The sequence below is a fragment of the Perna viridis genome, chromosome 1 (genome assembly GCF_037379345.1).
Source record: "Perna viridis isolate PV_CMFRI_1.1 ecotype Kerala chromosome 1, ASM3737934v1, whole genome shotgun sequence".
In the NCBI taxonomy this organism is placed as follows: Eukaryota; Metazoa; Mollusca; class Bivalvia; order Mytilida; family Mytilidae; genus Perna; species Perna viridis.
In genome coordinates, this window is record NC_142445.1 from 38,780,730 (window position 1) to 38,805,511 (window position 24,782).

General features: G+C 32.0%; 2 protein-coding genes across 3 annotated transcripts; one reads left to right on the forward strand and one right to left on the reverse strand.

Moving 5' to 3' along the window:
• The first annotated feature begins 1,383 nt into the window (after window positions 1-1,383).
• On the forward strand, window positions 1,384-3,905 carry LOC148628678 (uncharacterized). Of its 2 annotated transcripts, none has more exons than XM_088564731.1 (4): window positions 1,384-1,544; window positions 2,135-2,386; window positions 2,904-3,083; window positions 3,554-3,905. In XM_088564731.1, the coding sequence occupies exons 1-4, from the start codon at window positions 1,487-1,489 to the stop codon at window positions 3,784-3,786; spliced, it is 723 nt and encodes a 240-aa protein (XP_088420857.1). In that variant the 5' UTR covers window positions 1,384-1,486; the 3' UTR covers window positions 3,787-3,905. The 2 variants fall into 2 exon arrangements, with proteins under 2 accessions (XP_088420857.1, XP_088420859.1); XM_088564733.1 differs by having other exon boundaries at window positions 2,135-2,359.
• Window positions 3,906-8,584: 4,679 nt separating this feature from the next.
• Window positions 8,585-24,781, reverse strand: LOC148628679 (UDP-glucose 4-epimerase-like). Its single transcript, XM_088592410.1, has 10 exons — window positions 24,678-24,781; window positions 22,306-22,431; window positions 21,388-21,485; window positions 19,710-19,823; window positions 18,026-18,202; window positions 17,095-17,275; window positions 16,131-16,216; window positions 15,507-15,584; window positions 13,614-13,728; window positions 8,585-13,104 (listed from the first exon to the last, which is right to left on the reverse strand). The coding sequence occupies exons 2-10, from the start codon at window positions 22,427-22,429 to the stop codon at window positions 13,046-13,048; spliced, it is 1,032 nt and encodes a 343-aa protein (XP_088448536.1). The 5' UTR covers window positions 22,430-22,431; window positions 24,678-24,781; the 3' UTR covers window positions 8,585-13,045.
• Window position 24,782: the final 1 nt, after the last annotated feature.

Genomic DNA, 24,782 nt, shown 5'->3' on the forward strand with positions numbered 1-24,782 from the left:
TAGCTACATGAAAATAATTTTTAAAATCCGTACGTCAACTAATTAAAACAGCAATTAGGGTCATTTCTTTCAATTAAATACTGTGGTATATATCTATAAACCCATTTCTCGCTAGTAAAGTTAATTTAGTTTGTCATTTTGCTGGTTCGCTTTTGATAGCACATATTGCTTTTACTTCAATTTAATTTTAGACGACATTGTTTTTATATTGTTGTGTTTGTTCTAGATTCTTGAGATTCATCAATTTATTTGAACTTTTAAATTCTCTGACTTACCAAACTTCTGTTGTGAATTCAATATCACTCAAAGTAACAACTAAGTAATTTGTATAGAAACAAATAAACTGTAAATACGGAGTAATAATAATAATAATAATAATAATAATAATAAAAACATGGATGATACACACATATTGTGTGAAATATATCCGAATACAAATCTGAAATACAAAAATTACCGACAAATAATAAATAAGGAATGAGTAAATCACCACCCAAACCTCATTTCAGTTTAGCACTCAATCATGGAAGACACAAATTTGATTCCTATATTATTTTTTTGTTATAAAAAACCCAATGTTCCGATGAAATGCCTGTACAAAGTCAGGACTATCCAGTGGTTTCCAACTTTCCGGTTTTTACCCTGATATTGCCATTTGTTATACAGACTTTCCTTGGGATTATTCCTTTTGACTACGGCTTAGATTTTATCAGAACTTCAACGGTAATTTTGTTATCACCTTTCTTGATTGTTCAGGAAATCTTGTACTTTGACTGTCAGATACATAAAAGAGTATTCTTTCCAACTAAAGACGAAAATGAGTCCTTTATACTTTTCCCAAATGCGTTCGTCTATAATTGGTAGTACTTGACTTATTGCATTCCTTTAGATCGGTGCCAAGTTGAAAAAAGTGCATCTCCACTTGGATACCATATAATGGACATAATATCATGCCAGCAGTCATCATTTTTACATTATTTGTCTGCATGATTTTGTTTTTTTTTGTGGGTGTCTTTTTTTTTGGAGGTATTTTTGTTTTATTGTGGCAGATTCAAGAATGTCCGAGCCAATATGCTTACTAAAACATTTCTGTCTCTAAGTAGTTACTAAATTCGAAAACATTGTTGGCACTGACAAATTAATCATTGGGATTTCTAAGCAAAAAAATGCAGAAAATTATGGAATGAACAAACACTTGTTAAATCAACTTATAAAAGATATTGCTTTTTATAAGAACATCTAAGTCCAAAATACACAACAACGACAGAATCTGAAAGACCTCCGCCATACAAACCTTATCAATTCGATTAATTAGAAGAACAAATCTTTAAAACCAAAACAATACCTTTAATTTCTTATATTAAGTGTACCTTATGTGGTGTATTAAGACTAGGCTATATAAGTTTTAAAATTTTCTCTCGGTCATTTCATTTTGATTGCAAGTTTTAGGAGGGAAATATTTGACTTGATTCCTGTAGAAGTAGATATGACAGATAGAATGAATAAGGTTTGGGTACTTGCAGTTTGGTTCACGGTGCTCAAAGGTAAGATATTTTACCTAATTTATTTGGTATTAAAATCTGTATTTTATACCTACGGTTTATCTACTCTGAAAACGAAAAGAGACATTACAGAAAGGTAACTGGCATATATAGGCAAATGCACTCTCTTGCAATCATACATCGTTGTCTGATTAATACGCCGACCGGAAACTTATTGTACAATGAACATTGCAAGCAAAATTGGGAGAGAAAGAGTCGAAGGACATTTAAAAGCATTATCGCTACGGCTGTAGTGAATCATGCTCACAAATTTTGACAGCTGCAGTTGTGTTTAATCTTTGTTTTCATCTGTATTCTTCTGAAATTAAGGTTTCGCACACCTGGCAAATTTTGTATTTATATAGCGTGCACATGAAAGGGACCAGTTCTCACGTATTTCATACTCTTAAATAAAAAAGAATATACATATATATACATGTCAAGTAAATGTTAGTGCTTTGTGTACAGTGTTTGCATTCACTTGACATCAGCACCGATGAAAACAACAGTTTTTTTATTTAATTTTTTTTTAAATCAATAGCCAATTGCAGCAGTTAGAAGTGTGATGTATTGTACTTTACTTCCTTTTCTAGGAATAGATAATTATGAAGGTGTCACCTTTGAACGCTCAAAACGGATTTGTACTGGGAAAGAGGAGTCACTTGCATCTTTAACGGCTGGTCTGCTTGAATGCTCCATCACATGTACGATGAACCCCAATTGTCATGGGTTATGTCACAGTAACGTTACTAATTCTTGTAGGCTGTTGGGATCAATCATGATAGGCCCAGAACACACGCAATCATGGAGTGTAGATGGTAAATACTACGAAATTACACATGAAGGTTTGTACTAAAAGCCGGGACGATTTAAAGATAGCGTGCTATCCTTGAGTGCGAGAGGTTGTAGGCTCGAAACCCGGCCGAGTCAGTCAAATCAAAAACTTCAAAATTACTAGTAAGTGCTTCTCCTCCAGGCACCCGATATTTAAGGGGATAGAATAACACAATTCGAAGTCAGAGTAATATATCTGAATGGGATGTCATGCAGGGGTGGGTCCAGAGATTTAGAAAAGGGATGGGAGGGGTTTCGGGGCATTTTTTGTGGCTCATTTTAGTCTAAATTATGCGACAAATGAACAAAATTTTAGATAAAAATAAATTGGTTCGCCCCTCGTCCCCCTGGATCCGCCACTTACACGCCTACTTGGTGGCTGTTGCTTCTGTGAGCACAATAAAGATCTAGCTCAGCGTGTTGGTTTTCCATTTTATTTTTTATCCTTTTTAGTTACGATTATCAAATAGTAAATGAATTCATGAATTCAACAAAATATGGTTTTGAGGCCACTTTATCTATTTCTAGTCTGTCAGAAACTACAATATTCTTATCACAGAAGCTTAAATATTTGCATCGAGCAATACATTATGCCGAAGTCTTGGAAAGAGGCACAGAAAACGTGTGAAAGAAAAAATGGATCGTTGATTAGTTTACAGTCCGAACGAAAATGCAACAGTTTTAAACAGCTCATAGAGTTTAATGCAAGTAAGCTATTAAATTGAAAATTATTTTGGAATTACTGTTCGAACAACATATTTCAAAATATAATGAATTATTGATATTAAGGATTGTCATTATTGATATCAATAAATATAACATATTTATTCACGCGTTAATAAATAAAATTGATATCAATAAATGATTTAACAACACGTTAATAATTATTTATCCACAATTATTACTGATTACATGTGATTACTTATGAAAATGTAATAGATTACAGCTGATTAAGATTACTCCATCTCTGAATATGACACACATTTGATCGTGAAATTAAAAGAAAGTTCTATGTAAGCAGATTTTCATCGCATGCAGCTGCAGCTGCAGTTGTACTGTCGACGTAGTCAACGTTGTAATGCGAAGACAATATGTATATTTTCCAAGTATTTACTTTATTCCTTTTGGATACGTCATGGCTATATTGATAATGGTGCATCATTTTTTTTTGTTCCTAGAGACCATGCCATTCTTTGTTGGTTTAAGGAATGGGACTTGGCTCTCTGGAGACCATTGCAATTCTGACATTATGAAGGCATGCGGAATAAGGTATCAGTTGACCAATCATGATGCGCAACATAAAGACACTGATAACAACTGTGGGATGTACGGTATAATACCGTTGTCAATCAGTGATGGAAGTTGCAATGTAAGGAACCACTCATTTATATGCGAAGTTTCACTGTTTTAGAGTGCACGAGAAACCGAAATTGGGAAATATAATTAACACAAGTTTACATGCTTTAGTAGTACTTTGTTTTAGAACTTAATTGGATTGTATGGTTTAAATATTTACAGTTTTAAAACATATACTTCGATTTTTTTTTCTTTTAAAGGAAAACACTACTTTCTATATCAGAAACAAAGAAAATATGGAGCTAAAGACGAAATTCACGTCCACAGAGAAAAAAAATCCGTATTCGTATATACATTTCGACATTTTAAAGAAGTATGAAGAAATTAATGAAAGTAATTCAATTTTAATCAAATCAAATCGACTTTTTTGGCGTATAAATCTTGTATAGATTTGTGACATGTATACAGAAACGACAACAAAAAAGTTATGACAGGTATAAACAAATAAATATCATGTGGATTCAAATTACAATACTGTATTTGTTTAAGAGTAATCAAGGGAACCAAGGTTATAGCGGTAATCAAAAGAATGTAATTCAGGGACAAAGACCAGACATGGAAAACAGACACACACAACAAAGAACATAAAGTAACTAAAATCATACATACAAAGTAACAAAAGTAAATGAGCAACTCGGACTCCACTAAAAACTGGGAGCATGGACTAGGTGCACCGGTAGGGTAAGCGTCCTCTGCTTTTCCAGAAACACCCGCCGAGTTGCTCATAAAAAGTCAAGTCCGGGGTAGACAAACGAGGAAAGGCAAACTATGACCCGTTGAATAAATCAGTTTTCATGGTGCTGATGGATACATCATAACGATCCACGAGTTCATGATGACGACCATAAAACTTCTGTAGTGATGACTTCAATCTTGTAGCAACATAACCCAGTTCCAGAAGCCTATTTGTTAGACTTATAGCGCGATACAAAAAGTCTGCGTAGTTTCGGCAAGCTCTGGCATAACGTATGAGTTGTGATATGAAACTCCATACGCAGGAGCCGAAGGGATGTTGCCCCAGATGAAAGGCAATGTTGACAATTCTGAATGAAAAGTCATCACGTTTGTCGATAAGTTTGGTCAATAGTTTTCCTTTACCATCGATTTCTAAGTGTAAGACAAGATATGAGGCTGACTTCACAGTGTTTAAGGGCTTCTTGTCTTCAATTCTAATGACTGTTAAGAATATGTTTCTAAATTTTTTTCGAAATTTGATTTCATGCGAGTTCTCAATCGTTGTTTATCAGCGATGTTACTCAAATCTAAGAATAACTAAAAAAAAAAAAAAAAAAATGTTACAGATTTTGAAATCCACTTTTGGTCAGTTTGTTATACAATGTATTCTGTAACTCTCAGTTCGACTTCATTGTAATATCCAATTATATTTCAAATATTCTAAAAGAATAAATCAGATGAAGAAAATCATTGGGTCAGTTACATCACTCAAAGACTTAATACACTAATAGTAGTGATGGGCACTGAAAATAATAGAAGGAAGATAAAATTGTCGTCTTGATAAATATTCAAGATCGCCAGAGTCTCGAGATCTGGTCCCGAAAAATACGGCCAAAATTCAAGACATAAAATTGTCGTTTGAATAAATATTCAAGGTCGCCATAGTCTCGAGATCTGGTTCCGAAATATACGGCCCAAATTCAAGACTACCGATTTGATGTAGATACTTCAATGGAACACAATCATACAGCTTGGATGAAAGACAGGCACATCAATCTAGAAGTGAAGGCTGTAATATTGCGGTTTGCTATTAAAACAAAAGAACTTACGCTTTAAAAAAGTAAATAAAATTGATTTTAAATTGACCGTATTTTATAAACATAGTAGTAGAACCTAAACAAATCCTATTTCCACTGCCCCGTCGGTAAAAGAAGAAATAACAGACTTTTTAAAACAATCTCACAAACGAGAGTTTTACTGAACTGACTAATTCAATGATTCTGGTAAATAACACTGTCGTTGTTCCGATGACCTCCATTAGTCTGGAGTAATGTCAATCTAACTGGTACACTGGCAGCAACTCGTTTGTATTTGAAATGCTGTAGTTATATGATTTTATCTCTATAGGTTCGTCCGCACGTCCTACGCTTTGTGGGTATCACGTGATTAATCCTTTTTTTCCGAATTTGCACTTTCAGCGGTTCGGGACTAAATCTCAATGTAAAGGTTGAAGGGGTAAGTCAATTGCTTTCCTGCAACTGCTTTGTCTATATATTCCATGAAATAGTAATTCTTTAAAAATGCGACCACAATTTTTAGGTCGTATAATGGTATCACCCTGTCGTCGGCTTTGGCGATCGTTTAGTTCATAGTTTATTTACAATAACTTGAGTAAAACTTATCCGATTTTTAAAAACATTTTACACATTGTTCCTAGGGACATGATGGAGGGTCCCATAGTTTTTTTTTTGTTTTTTTTGTTTTGTTTTGTTTTGTTTTTTGTTTTAGAGATTTTTGCCGTTCCCTTTTCTGAATAAGGGGCTAAAAGGGGAAAAAGGGTGTTATCGTTATAATTGATAGGAAAAGTTTAATGTTGATATATTTTTTGTGCAATTCAGATGTCAATCTGTTCCTTTTGAAATTCTGCATAATTTTTTTTTTACCGTGTAGGCTTATTTTAACCGTTTTAGAGTAAAGGGGGTATAAAGTTGAACCATGTTAAAAAATCCATTTATTTATTTTTGGTCCGATTTTGATTTATCTAAATGATTCCTTACGGGAATCTTTGTCTACTTTATTCTATCAGATTTCATATATCTTTTATGTTTTTTATACGCCCGTCAAAGACGGAACGTATTATGATATACCATTGTCCGTCCGTCCGTCGTCCATACTTCGGACAATAACTCAAAAACGCTTTCATCTACTTTTATGAAACTTTGGTGAATTGTTCATGACTATTGACGTAAGCTCCCTTTCGATTTTTATAAATTTCAGATTTTTGACAATAACTCAAAAACACTTTCACCAACTTTTATGAAACTTTAGTGAATCGTTCATATCTATTGACATAAGTTCCTTTTCGACTTTTATCAATTTCAGATCTTTCGTTTCTGTGTTATGAAAAAGGGAGATTTTCAAGTTTTCGCGCATTTACTCAAAAACACTTTCACTAACTTTTATGAAACCTTGGTGAATTGTTCAGATCTATTGAAGTAAGCTCCCTTCCGATTTGTATAAATGTCAAATTTTACGCTTCCGTGTTCTGAAGTTTTACTCTTTAAAAAAAAGGCCGGAAACAGCCAAGGAAATTTTATTCGTTGAAAAATCGTTTAAAACAGACCATTTGTTATGATGATCGACTAGTAAATATAAAAGGTACTTGGTAACCTTGTCAGAAAAGTGTGTTTTAAACAACATAGAAATGTATGGGTGAAAAATCAAGACGAACAAACTTAATATATATTTTAGAGATAAGACGATGTATAAGATTATTTTGAATTCTGAAAGCAGTGTCCTTAGATTTAAAATAATATTTAAGTAAAGCACATCCTTACCCTTCCAACCTACCAATATACCAAATTCACAGTTCCAGTTTTTGATGGGGGTATCTACAATATACAATTTCATTCGTAGTTTCAGTGGAGTGGACTTTAAATTTTGTCAAATCTGAGGTAAAAATTAAACTTGATCCAGCTATACAAAATAAAAAAAGAAAATGAGTCACAATGGTCTTCATCATTTCTTCAAAGCTGGGACACCATAAGCAAAGTATGTGCTTTCCCGCGGAGTTATAATATCATATTTAATTAGCTGACGATGTCAGGAGCAACATGAGCTACACAAATCGTTATAAAAGATTTTGCTCTCAGAAATCCAATTAAGCTTTAATCAACAGCAGCTAAAATAAATTGTGAGCCTACTAAAAGCTTCAAAAATCAAACCACTATAACAAGTGGGTCTTTGGTAGAGCGGTATCCATTCATTTTTTTTCATCTGTTAAGTTTGGTTATACTTATTCAAATTGTTTCCTCAATGATGAAATGCATGTTCAAAGTTAAGGGACAACAGGATACAGTTGATGGACAAAAGATGAAAAGGAATGACATCAGATCACTTAAGGAGGTAGACCTAGGGTAAGGGACATAACTCTTACAATCTTTGGAACGTTAGTGTACAGCATTTAGCATCAAAGTAACTTGGATTTATTTCATTAATTTTCAAATGAAAGCTTGATAGGCATTGAAGAAATCGAATGTGATGCAAACGTATCACTGATTTCAAGAGCTATGTCCCTTATCCCAGGTCTACCTCTTTAAAACAAAACGCTAAAACTTCACGAAGACCAACGAGTCTTAAAGATGGGAGAAATGACAAGCTCTTATGGTATTTAGTGACAGGTCATTTTATGACTATTCTTTCATTTTAATTTATATGAAAAAGAAAGTGGATAAACAATTTTTTTTCCGACGCAGTCGGTATAGCTTCGGTTTCTACCCTTTGACCTTAAGGACGCTCTTCTATGGAAACGCAAGTCACCTGATCGCAGTTCTTTTTCCCTGTTGGCCAAATACTGATAACTTAATGGCGTTCGAGGAATCTGTATCGAAATTTTGAAATTGCGTTCGAAAAAAACTTTATCAGAACCTTAGATATTGCGTGCCATGTGTTATTTTCTTGAAAGAAATGTAGAAACTTAGAAGTAAAAAAGAACAGAATTTTACTGCGTCGGCTATCTTTTTTTTTAACGATCGTACTTGTTATAGTTTCACACCCCTCTACTTATTGAATAAAAATCTGAAATCATTAGAAATTATGCAGCTTTGTGTGTGAGGAGCATTTATCATCTACAAGAAAAGCTTCACTCATCATGGCTAAAAAGACTTTTTGCGAATAAATCTTGGTACAAATAATTTATTCATTACTAATATTTTTTTAAAATAAACTCATTCTTAAACATTTTCAAAACAGTTACCCGATATTTGAAACTATAACAACAAATAATATCATACTAAACGATTACTGGAAACAACAAACAACTAAATGCACCCACTTCAAGACAGAAATACAGGAATCAAAATACACATTCAAAAGCAATGGAATATACATCTTTTAGTATAAATATAGATCTATAATGTAATCAGTATAAAACAGAAGTATTAAGGCTAGAAACCACTAATTCTACTTCCCATAGGCTTCTATGCTAATTTCACAATATTCAATGGCTTCTCTGGACTTTATCTTAACTTTAAACTGCAGAGGACTATATATCAGCATGGTTCTACATATGTCAGCTCACAATCCTCAGAATGGCATGTGGAGTTAGCAGACTTGCAGTGCAGTACTGTCACCGGAAGTGAAGGGTCTATAAACAGCATGGGAAATCCCAGTGTTTTTCACAAGATAGGGGTATATTTAGAAACCATTTTGGAAATTAGGCTTCACATCCAAGAAGCAAAATGCACCAATAAAATGTACAGAAATGTTTTTCCTTTCAGAAACTGTTTAAATTTTTAAAATAAAATGAGAGCTTTTTTCACAGCACTATGAGGAACAGGAGGTAATTTCTGCATAGGACTATTTTTGCGTACGTTCCAAATGGTCATTGGTTGAATTGGTGGTCTGTAACCTGAAGTATCATTCTGTGTAAATATCAGGCAATGGGAGGCACATCATATTTCTCAATTTCGTCTTTTTTGCCTAAAATATATTTAATACATCTAGGAAACAACTGAAAAGCTATTTAAATTTATCATGACCATCTGTGACATTGATATTTTTGGACTGCTTATATAAGGCAAAAGTGTGGGAAAATTTTCCAGCCTTTTTTCCATAGTGCTTTTTAAGTAAACTTGACCTATCAATATCTTAAAAGGCACATTTTACAAAATACCTTGATGGTTATTTTTTGGAGTCTATCGGGTATAAATACTAGGTTAATGCAATAAAATCTCTGTTTTTTTTTTCTTCATTTGCCACACATTATACATATCTTGCTGGATTCTTAGATGGAGCAGTACTTAAATGCATTGTTAATAACAGACACTGGAAAATTGATCAAGAATTGGTTCAATCTTAGACAACTCATGTAAGGGAAAAAACTCCTAAAGCAAACAGACTGGTTCACTTGTTTGTTATAAGTTTTTGTGATTGTTCAGTATTTATTTTCAGTTCGTTCATATACTGACTGAAGTTTATGTTGATTTATATTTTGCTGGTCTCTCTAATCTACAAGAGGCAGTCAACCAGTATATTAATTGTAGGAGTTCTTTCCCTTGGCATTTAATGTCTGAGAAAAATGGTCAAGCAGTAATTGGAGAAGTGGACTATTCAAATATATATATAAAACATTAGGCAAAATTGATTTTTTGATTGAAGATGTCCTAATGTTTAAATTTTCCAATTTTTTTTCAGAAGAAAAAAAGGACCACAACTCATGAATTGTTAATAATTGCAAAACACATACAAACAGAATACCATATGTATCTTATTTCAGTCACATCTATTTTCACAAAATTCACTGTGATTGGGGAAATATACACTTTATATTATGCCTGATAATTTGGATTGTCTATAGTTCTTTGGCATGAACTAAAGAAAGCTAAGTGGTAAAAATATATCCATTCAAACTGAATATAATTACATGTATAGATTCATTGGTGTAAAGCTTTAGATATATGTACTCCAGCATTTGTTCTTTGAATGAAATATTTAATCAATCAAGTAACTAAAAATACAGTAGATAACACAGAAATCTCTGTAATTTGTGATTTTATGATTTAGAACATAGATATTTTGATTGCCATTTTCACAGATTAGTTTGAAATTAGCATTACAATGGAGATAATTGTACTATATTCAGTTTGTCATCATCAATTTTGAATTGACCACCGATAATAACTGTTTTCTGGTTCGAATGATAAGATGCAAGTAAACTTAATTTGCAACTGCTAAAATGAGGATTGACACCCTTTTTGATTTTTAATCCCAAGTTGCTTTGATTTATTTAAATTATCCCTGCAAAATGTTTGTAATATATTGCGAGATGATATTGGTCCAGTCATGGTGTAAAATACTGTACAAATTATGGAATTCAACTATGACTAAACTGTAAATATCTGTTAAACCCTCCAGCAAAGAAATTTTTACTGTTTGAAAAAGTGCCTAAAAGGCATTCAGAAGGGTAATCAGTCATTTGTTTTAGGAAATAGATACAAATGAATCACTTGCTGTGTAAATTTTATCTCCACAAGCTTTAGGAGGAGTGCACATGAAGGTTTCCTTATAATATTTAAACATGTATATACATTCTTAACTTATTTAAAATAAAAACATCATGAAGAACCCTAACCAAAATACCAAATAATTCATTCCACAATGTAACCAATTATCTTTGATTACCTTCAACTCTCAGTGGTCAGAATGTAGGGAAAGTATGGGTAATTCATGTATAAAGACTGCACTATTTGGGTGAAGAGAAAACTTACATTTTGAAAGTCATCAACAAATATTTTTTTTTATCTTGAAAATAAGTTATCATTAAAAAGACTAGCACTTTAAACACTATAGAATATAGTATCATTACAGATAATAACATGGCATTTTTCATATCATACTCACAATAGGCCCAAAGAGCCTCAATTACGGAAATGTCTGACAAATCGATTACAGATTTGACATGTGATATAAACCAGAAACAGTTGATATAATCAGGAAGCAGTTGATAACCAAAGTCATATCACATGGCTAAGGCAATTATCAAGATTTTATGCATAAACATGTAGAATTGACAGTTTGTAAAGGGGTATAACTATACCCTTATTTCCTATTAGTGCACGTTAAATAGAAATATTAAGACATTTTACAGGTTCTATCCATTAATAATTCAACTTAAAACTACATTTCAAACCCTCTTAATACTGAATTCAATATGTCTCATTGCTGCCTTCATCTACAAAATTTGGCTTCAGTGCTATAACTTCAACTTAAGCTAATTAAAAGTAAAGCTTTTGCTTGAAAAAAATTCCCTTCCAAATAAAAAAAAATTCCTTTATCCTTTCAATCGTAAATATCAACATTGAGAAATTTTCCATTCAGTAATTATATATACTGACAACTTAGAATACTTATATAAATCCTTCTATTCATGTCAATTATCATACCAATAAAACACAATTTCACTAAAACAAGCCCACAATATAAATTGACCCATGAATAAGATAAGTCTACCAGTATTATATATCCTAATAATATTCTAAAAGTACTGTTATATGCGAGATAGCATTCCTACTTTTGTAGCTTTCTTTGGTTTTGACAAACCACTAACATCAAATTCCTGTCAAACATGAAGTTTTAATAGATAGTTATTAAGTAGCAGTCTTTATAAAAGTCAGACAGAGGGTGATTTATGCATGTCAAAAACCCAATGAATTCAGTTCTATTTCTTGTTCAGGAACCATTATAGATCACATAACCAGTCGTAGTTTTTTATTTGAGGGTTGTGCTTTTGAGATAAAATTTATATAGATTGTACATTAAAATTAGCACTTTGCAAGAGTTGTCTATCTTGATTTGGTTGATTTTAGAGGGAGATAAATGTATGATTTTCTCAAAAATGCAGATCTAGATGCAAAAATGATGATTGTTAAGTTAAAACATATCATATGTAGACTTAAAAAAGCAACCTTCATTTGGTGGGTTTTTATACTTTATGAATCACTTTACCATTGGCAGTGTCTGAATTTTATGTGGACTGGTACTTTAACAAACTACTAATTCCATTTTTAAAAGCCTAAAGAATTTAATAACTCTGGAAAAACTACCAATATGAATACCAAGAAATACTAAGTCTAGTTTCATTAAAAGTTACTAATCAATTATTTCTTCAAATCTTTCTTCACCTGAAACTTCCAAAATCAGATTGTTAGAGATTGCAGACTTGAGGAAAAACTTGATAATTTGAGAAAAAGCTAAATTTGTTTTTTTTTTTAATGAAATGAGATTTTTTCCTTTAACTACATATAAAACAATAATTTCTTTAAATAATTTCAAAATCAATTATAACAAAGGGGAAAAATTGTGAAATGCAACAAATGCATTTACGGCAGTATATAACCTAAATACAAAATACTTAATACAATTCTGAGTAATTTCCCTTTGCCACTTTTTAAAAATCGTTGCATGATTAAACAGAGATCAATCAATCATGATTGTCAAATGGCACTTATACATAAAATACACCCCTCTAAATTTACAATATAATCCCTCAAAACAGTAGCATGATTAATCACAGTCTAAATGGTGGTCTACACCTCATTAATATAGGCTCTATAAAATAGTTTTAGTTCCCATGGCAACTGTTAACTGCTTGTTTGGAAGCCATTTGGATTCATTGTCTGCCATCTCCATAAATCTTCACCTGTAAGAGATTACAAGGATGAATTATTGGTTTGTAAGTAACTACAATGTTTTACGTGGAAACAAGATTTAAAATATCTGCAGTAATTTATTATCTGGAATTTTTGTACCAAAAATCATGAAAATATTATCTTTTATGTAAACTAAAAACATCTTTTAAATAACATTTCAAAATATCCTTTTAATGAGATTTTAAAATTAAAACCACAAAAAAAAAAAAAAAAAAAAAAAAAGCAATCTATACAAAAATGTATTAAGTAATGTTTTACATATTTTGGTTGTACAAATAACTTTTGATTACATCCATATATCCATTTCAATTATATCAATAGTAGGCAAAATATTCTCAATTTCCCCATTATTTGAAAAATGAAAACATTTTTGAACAATAAAACAGTAATCAAGAAGCATTCATAAATTAGCAGTTTCTATATAAAATATAAAACATGGATATTTTAGTCTCTCTATATCATTCATGTGTAGTAAATACTCATAATCAGATAAACTTACACATCTCATCTAAACCTCTGGCAGCTTTCCATCCCAATTCTTTGGCAGCAAGTTCAGGATTTCCATAACATGAACCAACATCACCAGCCCTTCTTTCTGCTATTTTGTATGGAACCTGTGGAAAATGAAGTATTATATTGTTACTGTTCTACTTGAACAGTCAGATTGTATAGATCTTATATTTTACAAGAGAGATAAACTGTCACTATGCACAATGAGGACTGTAAGCATTGTGCTACTGCAGGTTCACAGGTAGAACACTGAGCATGTGTAATAATTAAGTACATTTATCAAAATCATAGAAAAAATATAGATACGTAACGGTTTATTTTTTCTGTTGGCACAATCAGCTAAATATCCACTTTATTTAGCCAATAGACTATGGTTTTGATTGATGGATTGATTGTTTACCGCCCAAGCAGCAATATTTCAGCTATATTCAGACGAAGAACATGAAATGGATGATAAAATGAACATGAAATGGATGATAAAATGAACATGAAATGATGATGAAATGAAAAAAAAGGGATAGGACACAACGATAAAAGCCAGCACTCCACAGTATTGTAGAACTGCCTAATTTTGGTCTTGTAATCTGATGCTTTGTAACATTTATCACTTTAAAAAATCATCAAGCATCTGTAAATCTATATATCTTGAAACAGCTCAAGCCAAGGCCTTCAGAATGCAGTAAAGATTTTCTGGAAAAAAAGTACCCACAGCATATAGGGTTACCAGAGAAACCATGCAAAAATATGCCAAATTTGCAAAAAAGTTCATAAAATCAGGTTTAAAAATATCAAATTTCCCAAAAAATATCTGAAATTTTTATTTCATCCCCTGAAACTGTTCTGACTTTTTCCTTTGAAAGCCCCTTCCTCATATGGGCATCACTATTAAATTTAGCATGGTAAAAAATTGACTTACTTTCACTTTCACAATGAAGTCAAATTGTCATTGAAAAAAAGCCCCTTCGACATTGAAAATATATAAAACATTGCAAAATACTTTTAAAAGTCACCTTTTTTCAGAAAATGTTTTATCAACAATAGATTCTTCATTTTTAATCACTATAGCAACCACCGGTTTCCATTTATGTCATTTTCCATCGTTAGCCAAAAGTGTGAAACTAAACTAAACTGTGGAGTGCTGGCAATAGGGTCAACAAATTGTGATTGCCACTAGAAAAAGGGAGGGATGGGTAAGGTCAGACAATTTAGCCTCCTGTGGCGGAGCGCAAAGGCTCCTACTCCTATCGAATACCACAGCAGGGTTCTTTAATGTGCAAGGAACGTGGCATCTTTCCCAACACGGTGCACCACTATGGTTTGCGGTCAGGTTTTCTGTATTATAGCCTGACAAACCCAATGTAATACGCCAGAGGTGCCCCATTCCACCACCTGGGGCACACATCCCAGTTGCTCTGTGGGCAGAGCACCTAGCCCTAGGCTAGGTTTCTGAGCACTATTTAGTTGCCTTTTACGATAAGCTTAGCGCTGTTGCAGGCCTATTCTTTTAACACCCGGACCTGCATGGGGCACTATGGTATTGAATATATTTAGTTATCATATCTGTTAAAATTTGGAACAGTTCATGTGGGAAATTCTCCTTCAATGACACTGTCTTATGTGGAAGATTTTTTACATAAAAGCAAATATTTCATGTAAAAATTCAATTATTTAGTATTTTTCACCAAAAACCTCTTACAAATCTTATATTTTTATGTGGGAGATTCTAAGTTTTTTAATGATTTTGTTGGAGTCTCCCTGGACAGGTATGTATTTATACATCATGCATCAGATTAACCTCTATTTGACATGATTGTTTACATTTTTACTTTTTTTAACGTCTTCAACTACATGTATTACTTCATATCATTGACATGATACTTACAGGTTTTCCTGTAGCTTTACTTAAAGCATTGATCATATCTAATACTGAATACCCCTGTCCAGTACCAAGGTTGTATATCTACAATTATACATTTTAAAGAAGATAAATTAAAAATGGTTTAAACCAAAGAGAAATGTTCAAAAATTGTACTCGTCTTACAAAAATAATTTCAGTATTTTTATATGAAGTTGACCATGACATTTGACATACTAACCTAAATATAAACATGCCTTATCTATAAAAAATCACACACCAAATTTCATTATTGAAATCAATCCATCCATTGGTAGCTTAGATATATGGGACGAAAATTTGCTCTTTTCATACCAAATAGTGGAAAAAAGTCCCTCCAAACAGGAAGTTGATATCAGGCAGCAACCAAAAGTGATTACAAGATATGAAACATTTATACAAAGTCACAAACCTAATTTAAAACAAATCTATCACATGAGATAACTGTGACAAAATTTGGAAGGATGGATGAACTGATGGGCAAGTTGATTCAAGTACACCCCATACTTGTTGAGTGGGGGTATAATATATGTCAATAAAGTTGATATTTGTGGTATAAATTTTTTTTGGATGATATGGGTACCAGTAAGAGATTAGAGATTATAAATCTACCTTTAAACCACATTTTTCTTCTACTTTTTTCTGTGCTGCCACATGACCAGTTGCTAAATCACACACATGAATATAATCTCTGACACCTGAACAAAAAACACAATTCATGGAGTTTTATTCTCATAATGCTTTAAAAGAAATGCTTATCTTATTCATGCTTTTTATACATGTTTTCAGTGTTTTCAGTCAATTGATAGGTGGAAAAATTGAGTTCCAAAGAAAGAAACTACAGTATGGGTGACTGTGATATCTTAAGTTCTTTAGTGATGTGATTAAAGTTGGTGTCCCAACACTTTGGCTCATTAGTGCATCTGTCTAAGGTCTGTGAAATGTTCATTTACAATATTAACTTTAATTACTTCATCAAACAATCAGTGAAACCGTAAAAAAACAGTAAAAAAAACAGGTAATTTTCTTTCCTTTAGAAATAGCACAAACCAAAGAAAGATGCTATTCATTGCATGTGTATTTATTATGATTTTTTCTTTTCATCTGATGCTAAAAATAATTTTTGTGTCTTCAATAAAACTCATGCTTTATTTACACTAAATATGCAAAATTCTAATTCAAACTAGCGCACCTTTTCATCTTTTCATAATAATCAAAACATGACAATAAATTTCAAATTTCACTACAGTACATTGTGGTACACTGTCAAATAATTTAATTTCAGAGGTAACATGCTTTCTGATTGGATGAAAAAAATGTGTTCATCAACTGTGGCATCATCAACCTTTTTCCATGATTTACTTGTTGAATTTTTATACTTATATTAAATTATAAGGAACGACCGTTTTATTTTTGTTGTGTATATAAATAACCTCAATGCTCGTGACGGACACGTGAAAATAATCTGCTATACATTCCTTAATTGTTCACCTTACTTGAATAAAAGCGTCTGAAATTATTTTCTCAACCAAAGAATTAACAAAAAAAACACACACAGGAATTGGAAAATCCTTACCAGTTCCATCAGGCGTGTCATAATCTTTGCCATAAACATTTATTTCTTTCCTTTTACCAACAGCTACCTGAGCACAATAAGGCATGAGGTTGTTTGGAACACCTTTAGGGTCTTCCCCTATTTTCCCTGATTTGTGAGCACCAACAGGGTTGAAGTACCGCAGTATAATGATGTTCCAATCCTGCAATAAAACATGTTAACTGAAATACTGCTGTGAGGCTCTGTACATTCTACTGAATGTTTTGGTATCATAATACAGTAAAACCTGTATTAGCGGCCCCCTCCCTACAACAACATCCTGCCTATAACAACCTTTTATTTATCCCTCCTGAGGAATTTCCCATGCATTTTACCTCTATATAGCAACAACCTGTAGAACATTCTATTCAATATCTTGGTATTATACATGTATAATACATGTATGTATAAATGGCTGACTCTTTCAACAATGTAATACAATTGTTTATCAAATTTCTTTTTGACTTAAGGTTTTTGTAGTCTTTGTTTCCAGTTTTTTGCTTAATTAATCTTTATGTTGTTAAATCAAGATATTCAATTTTAGACCTAATGATAACCAATAGGAAAAAAAATGAATTCTGTAACCCATGGAGAAAGTTTAAAGAAAATTTCAAAATCCAGAAAATTAGAGGACAACATGTATTTTATGATGAACTAAATGATACAAAGATAACCACAATTTCTCAAAATTCACAGTTTTCAGGAAAACTTCAGTGCATCTTTTTCAAACTTTAAGTACAAACAGATTTAAAGATCTGGATTGCGTATATTTTTTGCATACTATATTTCTAAATTTGCACTAACTTCAACATGTTAGTATTACTGTAACAGAATACCGTAATTGTTTGTAGGGCAGCAATTCATAAAATTCCCAGTTTCCCTTTTGAATCACATCTTCACTTTGAAAACTTACCGGTTCAGCCTTTGAGAGATCTTTAAGAATCTCTTCGATAAAATATTTAGTTTTTCCATAAGGATTTGTACAGCCTCCTGTAGGATGTTTCTCATCCAAGGGCAAATACTCTGGTGTACCATAAACTGTAGCTGAACTGGAGAATATAAAGTTCTTTACATCATTCTCTTTCATCACCTGTGAGAAGAGAATTAAAAAAAAATAAAGCTAAACTAGAAAAAGTTAATCTGATGTTCACTGATACACTGAGATTTTGAAGTTTTAAGTGAAAAAGTATGTAACTACTAAACTATACCGGTACTTGCAAAATACACCATTATCAAACTTAAGAGTTGACTTTACGTTCCAAAACAATGTGTTAAAAGTTAGAAAAGATTGGGATGTGGGAGTTTTGTTCATAAAAAAGTATTATGGATGAGCAAATTAATGGACAGACAGCCATGAGTATCACTAAATACTCCTGTATTTTTTAATTAGGGGGGAGGGCAAAAAGAATCCTTGCAATTCATCTTTCTTCCTGTGGTTAGCTGAAGCTAATAATACATGTACTACTGATCAATTCTTTCTGTTCATATAAATTGCAAAGATCAAAAACACAAATACATAACTTGTATTATAAGTTATTTTCAAGTGGGGCAAGTTTATAACTTGAAATAATCTTAAAGACAATATCATTTTAACGTTTAAATGCAAGATTCACGGTGTCTAAGCTTGAGACAGCACAAACAAGGTACCCATTACAATTGATATAAAAAAATATTAAAAAAATAATATGAAGTCAATGTAAGAATTTCACAACTCGACTTCAAACAATATGAAAAGGAAGTTATTTGTGTTTCTTCAATGAATTTAAAATAGAGGAAAAAAGTACCCTTAGACAAACAGAAAGATGGACAGACATACCAGATTTTTATAACCCAGACATAAGAATTTTATCATTAACCCTAAAGAAGTTTGTTCGGTAAGGGCAAAATTTGGCCTCAAAAACAAAATCTACATGAAGAAAATGTTTATGTTGTTTCTCTTACAGTTGATTTGATTAGTTTATGGTAATAATTTGAACATATATATGATCATATACGCCCTTCAAACTTGGCTGAAATTGAGAAAATCTGTTCAAAAGGATGTAAAACACCACATTTTGTGCAGTTTTTCATTCTTTTAATAATGGCTTCATGCATGTTGACTCTTGTGCTTCATATATTTTGTGTATAATTGTCAGTTACAACTTGTGTAAAAGTATCTTGAGTCAACAGATGTATGGCAACATCAGTTCCACACAAAAACAATCTTAAAATGTTATAAGTTAAAGGTTTTTGTAAAAGTTACATAATTGCATACTGTTATTTCTGGAAAACATCATAAATCATGTCAAAAACATCATATATACAGTGTTAACTACCATTTTACTATACTACTACTACCTAGATATCAACTTTAATCATATTTTCAAGTTATGAGGCCAAAAAGGGGTCCTTACCGAATTTTCTCCTTTGAACTCTATGGTTTGATTCATCACTCAAAACTAGATTATAATTTTAAAGAATATTTATACTACAGTGAAACCAAACACCTGTCAATACCAAACCAAATGGAGTTTGGTACAGACAGGTTTCACTGTATGTAAAATGATGGAATGGAATAACATAGGCAACATTTTCAGAAGTAATACCCTTGGACCTACCTCTAATAAATTAACAGTGCCTCCAACATTGACTTTATAGTATAGAACAGGTAAACTACAGGATTCTCCAACTGCTTTCAAACCAGCAAAGTGTATTACACTTGTGAATTTGTGCTGAAACGAAAAAAAAAAACCATAAATGAACATATGTTTCTCTTTAACTTGAAATTTTGTTCTAAAACAACATTTTTGAACAATTTCATGTCCTTGAACCACACTAAATAGCCAAATATAACTAGAAATTGCCCCTAATGGAACACATACCCCCAGTTTATTTAACCATGTACATCTGGGGACCAATATGGACATACCATTCATATTGGATACAATTTCTATGGTGGATAGACTAAGTACTTTTAACACATTTGCTGCCAACATCTAAATCCAAACAGTATTTTTATTGTTGCTGATAACACTATGACAGAATATGACTACAAATTCCAGACAATATGCACACCTCCATATGGTTATCTATCACTCCAATGAGTTTTATAACAATCCTGCAAGTCATTAAGGAGGAGTTGTGGACATCAGACCAAGCTTCACTGAAAATGCCAACAGTCATCATTTCTACAATTTTTGTTCAAACATTAATTCCTGACACTATGCACATCCCAATATGGTAATTCAACACCCCATTAAGTTTCATAACTGCATACTGTTATTTCTGGAAAACATCATAAATCATGTCAAAAACATCATATATACAGTGTTAACTACCATTTTACTATACTACTACTACCTAGATATCAGCTTTAATCATATTTTCAAGTTATGAGGCCAAAAAGGGGTCCTTGTTTTGTTCAAACATTAATTCCTGACACTATGCACATCCCAATATGGTAATTCAACACCCCATTAAGTTTCATAACAATGCTGCAAGTCATTGCAGAGGAGTTGCGAACAATGCATGAGACCAAATTTTGCTGAAAAGCACCTATATTCAACAACAATCACTTCTACATTTTTTGTCTTAACATTAATTCCTGACAGTATGCACATCCCCATGTGGTTATTTTAGATTCCACAAAGTTTCATTACTATACTGCAGGCTGCTTAGAATATAGTTTGGACAGGCGACACAGACATGGAGAAAGTTAGAAACTTAGGTAAAATAAAGACAAATAAAAGGACTAAGCAACCCTAGTCCTTTATAGGAACTCCAATGGATCTAGTAGAAAAACAAAAAACAAAAAAAATCACTAAGAAGTTCGTTTTCAAGCATTTGTTTTACCACAGTTTACAATGATTAGCATTTTTGACTTTTGTAATAACCAAAATTTGAGCACATAATAATCGGATTCAGTGTCCCCTTATCACACAAAAAAAGATGACTACTCCATAATTTATCCCCTCTGTCCATAGTAAGAAGATAACTGTATTGTATTTGAAGATTAAGAGGGGTCAATAGGAGATTTGACAATGACCCATCGTCAGTAAATGGAAACATCTAGATTAACAATGACAAATCTTCAAAAACAGTTCTTTTTTCTCAACTCTTATGCTACTGTCAATTATATCTGTGAAATTAACAATTAAAAATCCTTAAAAATAACTATGCTCATGTGAAAAAAAACCACATACAACAAAACAGTCAATCATGAAATTGACGCCCTGAAATTTATGGTGTTATCCTATGAAATTCCACTTTACAATGAATTTGAGTTGATTACTTTACCTTTTTAAATACATCTTGTAAAGCTGCTTTATCTGTTAAATCTACATTGTACATTGTTATACTGGTTCCTGAGATTTCTTCAACTCTTTTCATACTTTCTGCGAAACAATCAAATTGACATTTTTATTTAAATATAGATTTAAATTCAGGAAAGTTCTACAACCCATATATCCTTTTCTGAATAAAGTAACTGTTTTCATTGTCTTACATCATAACTTATTACAAATGAGGATACTAGTTTTCGGTTTAGGGAAAAACATCACTTTGTAAATTCTTGAATTCATTGATTTGACAACTCTATCTTACAAATGAATGGGAAATTTCTTTTCACTGGGAACCAAATTCCATGGTTTGTCAAACCCTTGAAAACCATGAAAATGGTATTCCATCAATAGTGATTATGATATATTTTGTACATGTACTTTCACAGTACATGTATGTAATATACTTCAGTCCACATGTGAAAATCATGCTCTAATAATTTTTTTTTTAAAACTTCTGTTTACTCAAACCTTCTTTTGCAGATCTACTGATGTAAATAAACAATGTACTATCACACCTCCTTCTAGATATCAATTTGTTCTATGAAAACTACGAACTATTAGTTGAATAAAATGTAAAAAAATACAAATACAACAGTTAAATTTGCAACAGCTTATTTCTCCTATTCAGTCATTTTTCGTGACAGTGAGATACAATACGGCAGATTATTTTTGCCATTTGCTAACCTTAGGATATTTTAGCAGCTTTGCTTTAAATGCAAACATAAATTCTGTTACATATTACTCAGGGCTTAAGAACTTAGTGCACCACTTAGCAATTGCCAAAATAAGAAACACAAATATGCCATTTTGCCTTAAAATCACCAAATTTAACACTGCTATACAGTAATTTAAGATCTTTACTTTTAAAACCTACCATGACTGGCATTGACAAAATTGTCAATAACTACTACAGAATATCCTGCTTTGATTAATTCTATTACAGAATGACTACCAACAAATCCTGCTCCACCAGTTACTAATATGCACTTCCCTGACATATCTGAAAAAAGAAAAATAATAAAGATTACCAGTATCAATAATGTTATTGTACATGTACTTATTATGTAATACTTGTATTTTAAACTTAAAAGTACATGTAGTAATGTGGGAATTCACAGTTTGTAAAAATGAAAATAGAGTAATTTGCAAGGAGCAGATTTGTACAACTATAGATGTACAACACCAAACAGCTTCTGCAAGTAAGGACACAACATTCAAGCTTACTGCCCTGAATTGTAATAAAGTGTATACTGTATTTTTTGGACTAAAAGTCAATATTTTTTTTTCAGCAAAATATCAGTCTCAACTCATTGACCACTTCGAAAAAAAGTTCATCTTCAAGTGATTTCATTAGAATTGATTACATTATATCTATTGTTTTCATTCATAACTGGGATAAACTGCAATTGCACATCTTAGGAAACAAAAGCCGTCAATGCAAATCAAATAAGCATTCAAACTCAAAAGATAATTGATCAGTGCCGTTATCCATTTATGAACGAATATGACAATGTTATTTTAAGTCATCCCTAAAAGCTATTCTTCAAAACTGTTAAAATATATAAACAAACTCTTGAAATGTGTTTACAAAATCTTGAAATGCGTTTTAAAATTGATTTACTATGTTGACAATAAGCTAACAAAAAAGAAATGAAATACTTTTTTTGATAATTTGACACAGGGACTTTTAATTCTAGTATACAGTCCCTGGTTACAGCAACTTACCCTCAAAGACGAACATAATTCTAGGAGATATTCTTGTGTAAGAAATCAATTTCATTTCCATTACAGTTTCATAACTATATAAACAACCCATTAAACAAAATTACATGTACATGTAGATGACACACAGTAATTTTTGAAATTGGCAATTAACTTATATTTGCAAACAATTAGGTGAATGGTCTCCTTGGTCTTTCCTTATTTTCAGACAACAAACTAATGTTTTCAAAAGACTATTTCATCATAGTGTCATATAAATATATATGAATGAAAGTCTTAAGTTATATTATTACACATACATGTACATGTATATATAGAGGTAATAAATGCTAGCATACAGTAACTACAAATGTACATAATAAACTGATAAAGTTAAAAGTATAGAAATTTGTCAAAAAATTCATCACACTAACACTACAGAGACTTTCGACTTGAGCAATACACTACATTGACTACAACATGATCTATTGGAGCTTTAGATTTAATCAAAAATACCGCCTAGACAATACATTTCAGTGATGTCAATGTTACTTGGTAAAAACTACTCTGATATTTTCAAAAAAGCCACTTCTGGTGGAAGAGATCTTGATGAAACCCTGCATTCTATGAAGAACCCGTAACTGTTCAATCGATAATTTTACAAATATTTGTAATGTCCTTTGCCAGCTCCCACTGATAAAGATATCCTAATTAAATTCGGCAAAAAATGATAAATGGCATGAATAATACAGTGATAACAAATGGAACATAATACTTAATCTAAGCTTCGAACTTTGATCGCACTTAAGGCCTATACCTTGCTTATATTATGCTATCTAAACTTCTATAGACAAACAAAAAAATCAACAAAAATGTTTTAAAAGTTTTTTGTACCTCTTCTTGTGGTTGTGGTTACTCAAGATACATATACATGTATGTACCAATAGTTGGTATAAACCTATACCTTACTGGTCAGGGAGTAGTAATTCTTGCCAACCAATTTTCAGTCCTCTCCTGTGAAACAAGTTCTTGCACAAGATTGAAGACAAAATGTCTACCAGATTGCTAATATTTTGCTTTCAAAATAAGCTACATGTGTATGTATAATACAAATGTACAACAGTTTCATAGAGTAATAAAATTTTGGTGAGCGGAATGGGTGAGAATTCCTTCTATCTTGAAAATGGTGTGATCTACTCTCTGACCAGTTATGTGTATATCTGGTATTATAAGATTTTTTTTCGATCAAGGGGCCCATGATTGGCATGAAGAGCATAGTCACATAGTTCTTACATTCACGACAAACAGGCATTAGGGCGAACAAGATTCAGTAGAAACGGACCCAGATTCCCCACACAATGCAAAATATATGGTACTTGGACAAGGGTAGGCCTATTAAACTATAATGATGTAATATATGTAAGACTAAGAGTAAGATGGTGAAACAAAACTAAAAGTTCAATTGATTTTTCGAAGAAAGTTCGGGTTAAAAGCTGAAATAAATAATGGTAGCTTTTGACACAGGAGGAGCAACGTTACGTGTACCTGATTTCTTGTGAAACTGGCAACGAAGCAACTGATGCTGTCAAAATGTTTACACGTTTCCGGCAATTTCGTGTCAACTTTTGTAACGCAAAAGTTCGAAACAAG

Excerpts from the sequence above, each read along its gene's own strand:
- LOC148628678 (XM_088564731.1), top strand. The coding sequence starts at position 1,487 with ATGACAGATAGAATGAATAAGGTTTGGGTACTTGCAGTTTGGTTCACG. Across the intron at positions 1,545-2,134 it reads TTGGTTCACGGTGCTCAAAG|GAATAGATAATTATGAAGGT; the intron begins GTAAGATATTTT and ends TTCCTTTTCTAG. Across the intron at positions 2,387-2,903 it reads CTACGAAATTACACATGAAG|TCTGTCAGAAACTACAATAT; the intron begins GTTTGTACTAAA and ends ATCTATTTCTAG.
- LOC148628679 (XM_088592410.1), bottom strand. The coding sequence starts at position 22,429 with ATGTCAGGGAAGTGCATATTAGTAACTGGTGGAGCAGGATTTGTTGGT. Across the intron at positions 13,729-15,506 it reads GTAAAGCTACAGGAAAACCT|GTTCCATACAAAATAGCAGA; the intron begins GTAAGTATCATG and ends CATTTTCCACAG. Across the intron at positions 13,105-13,613 it reads CAGAGGTTTAGATGAGATGT|GTGAAGATTTATGGAGATGG; the intron begins GTAAGTTTATCT and ends AATCTCTTACAG.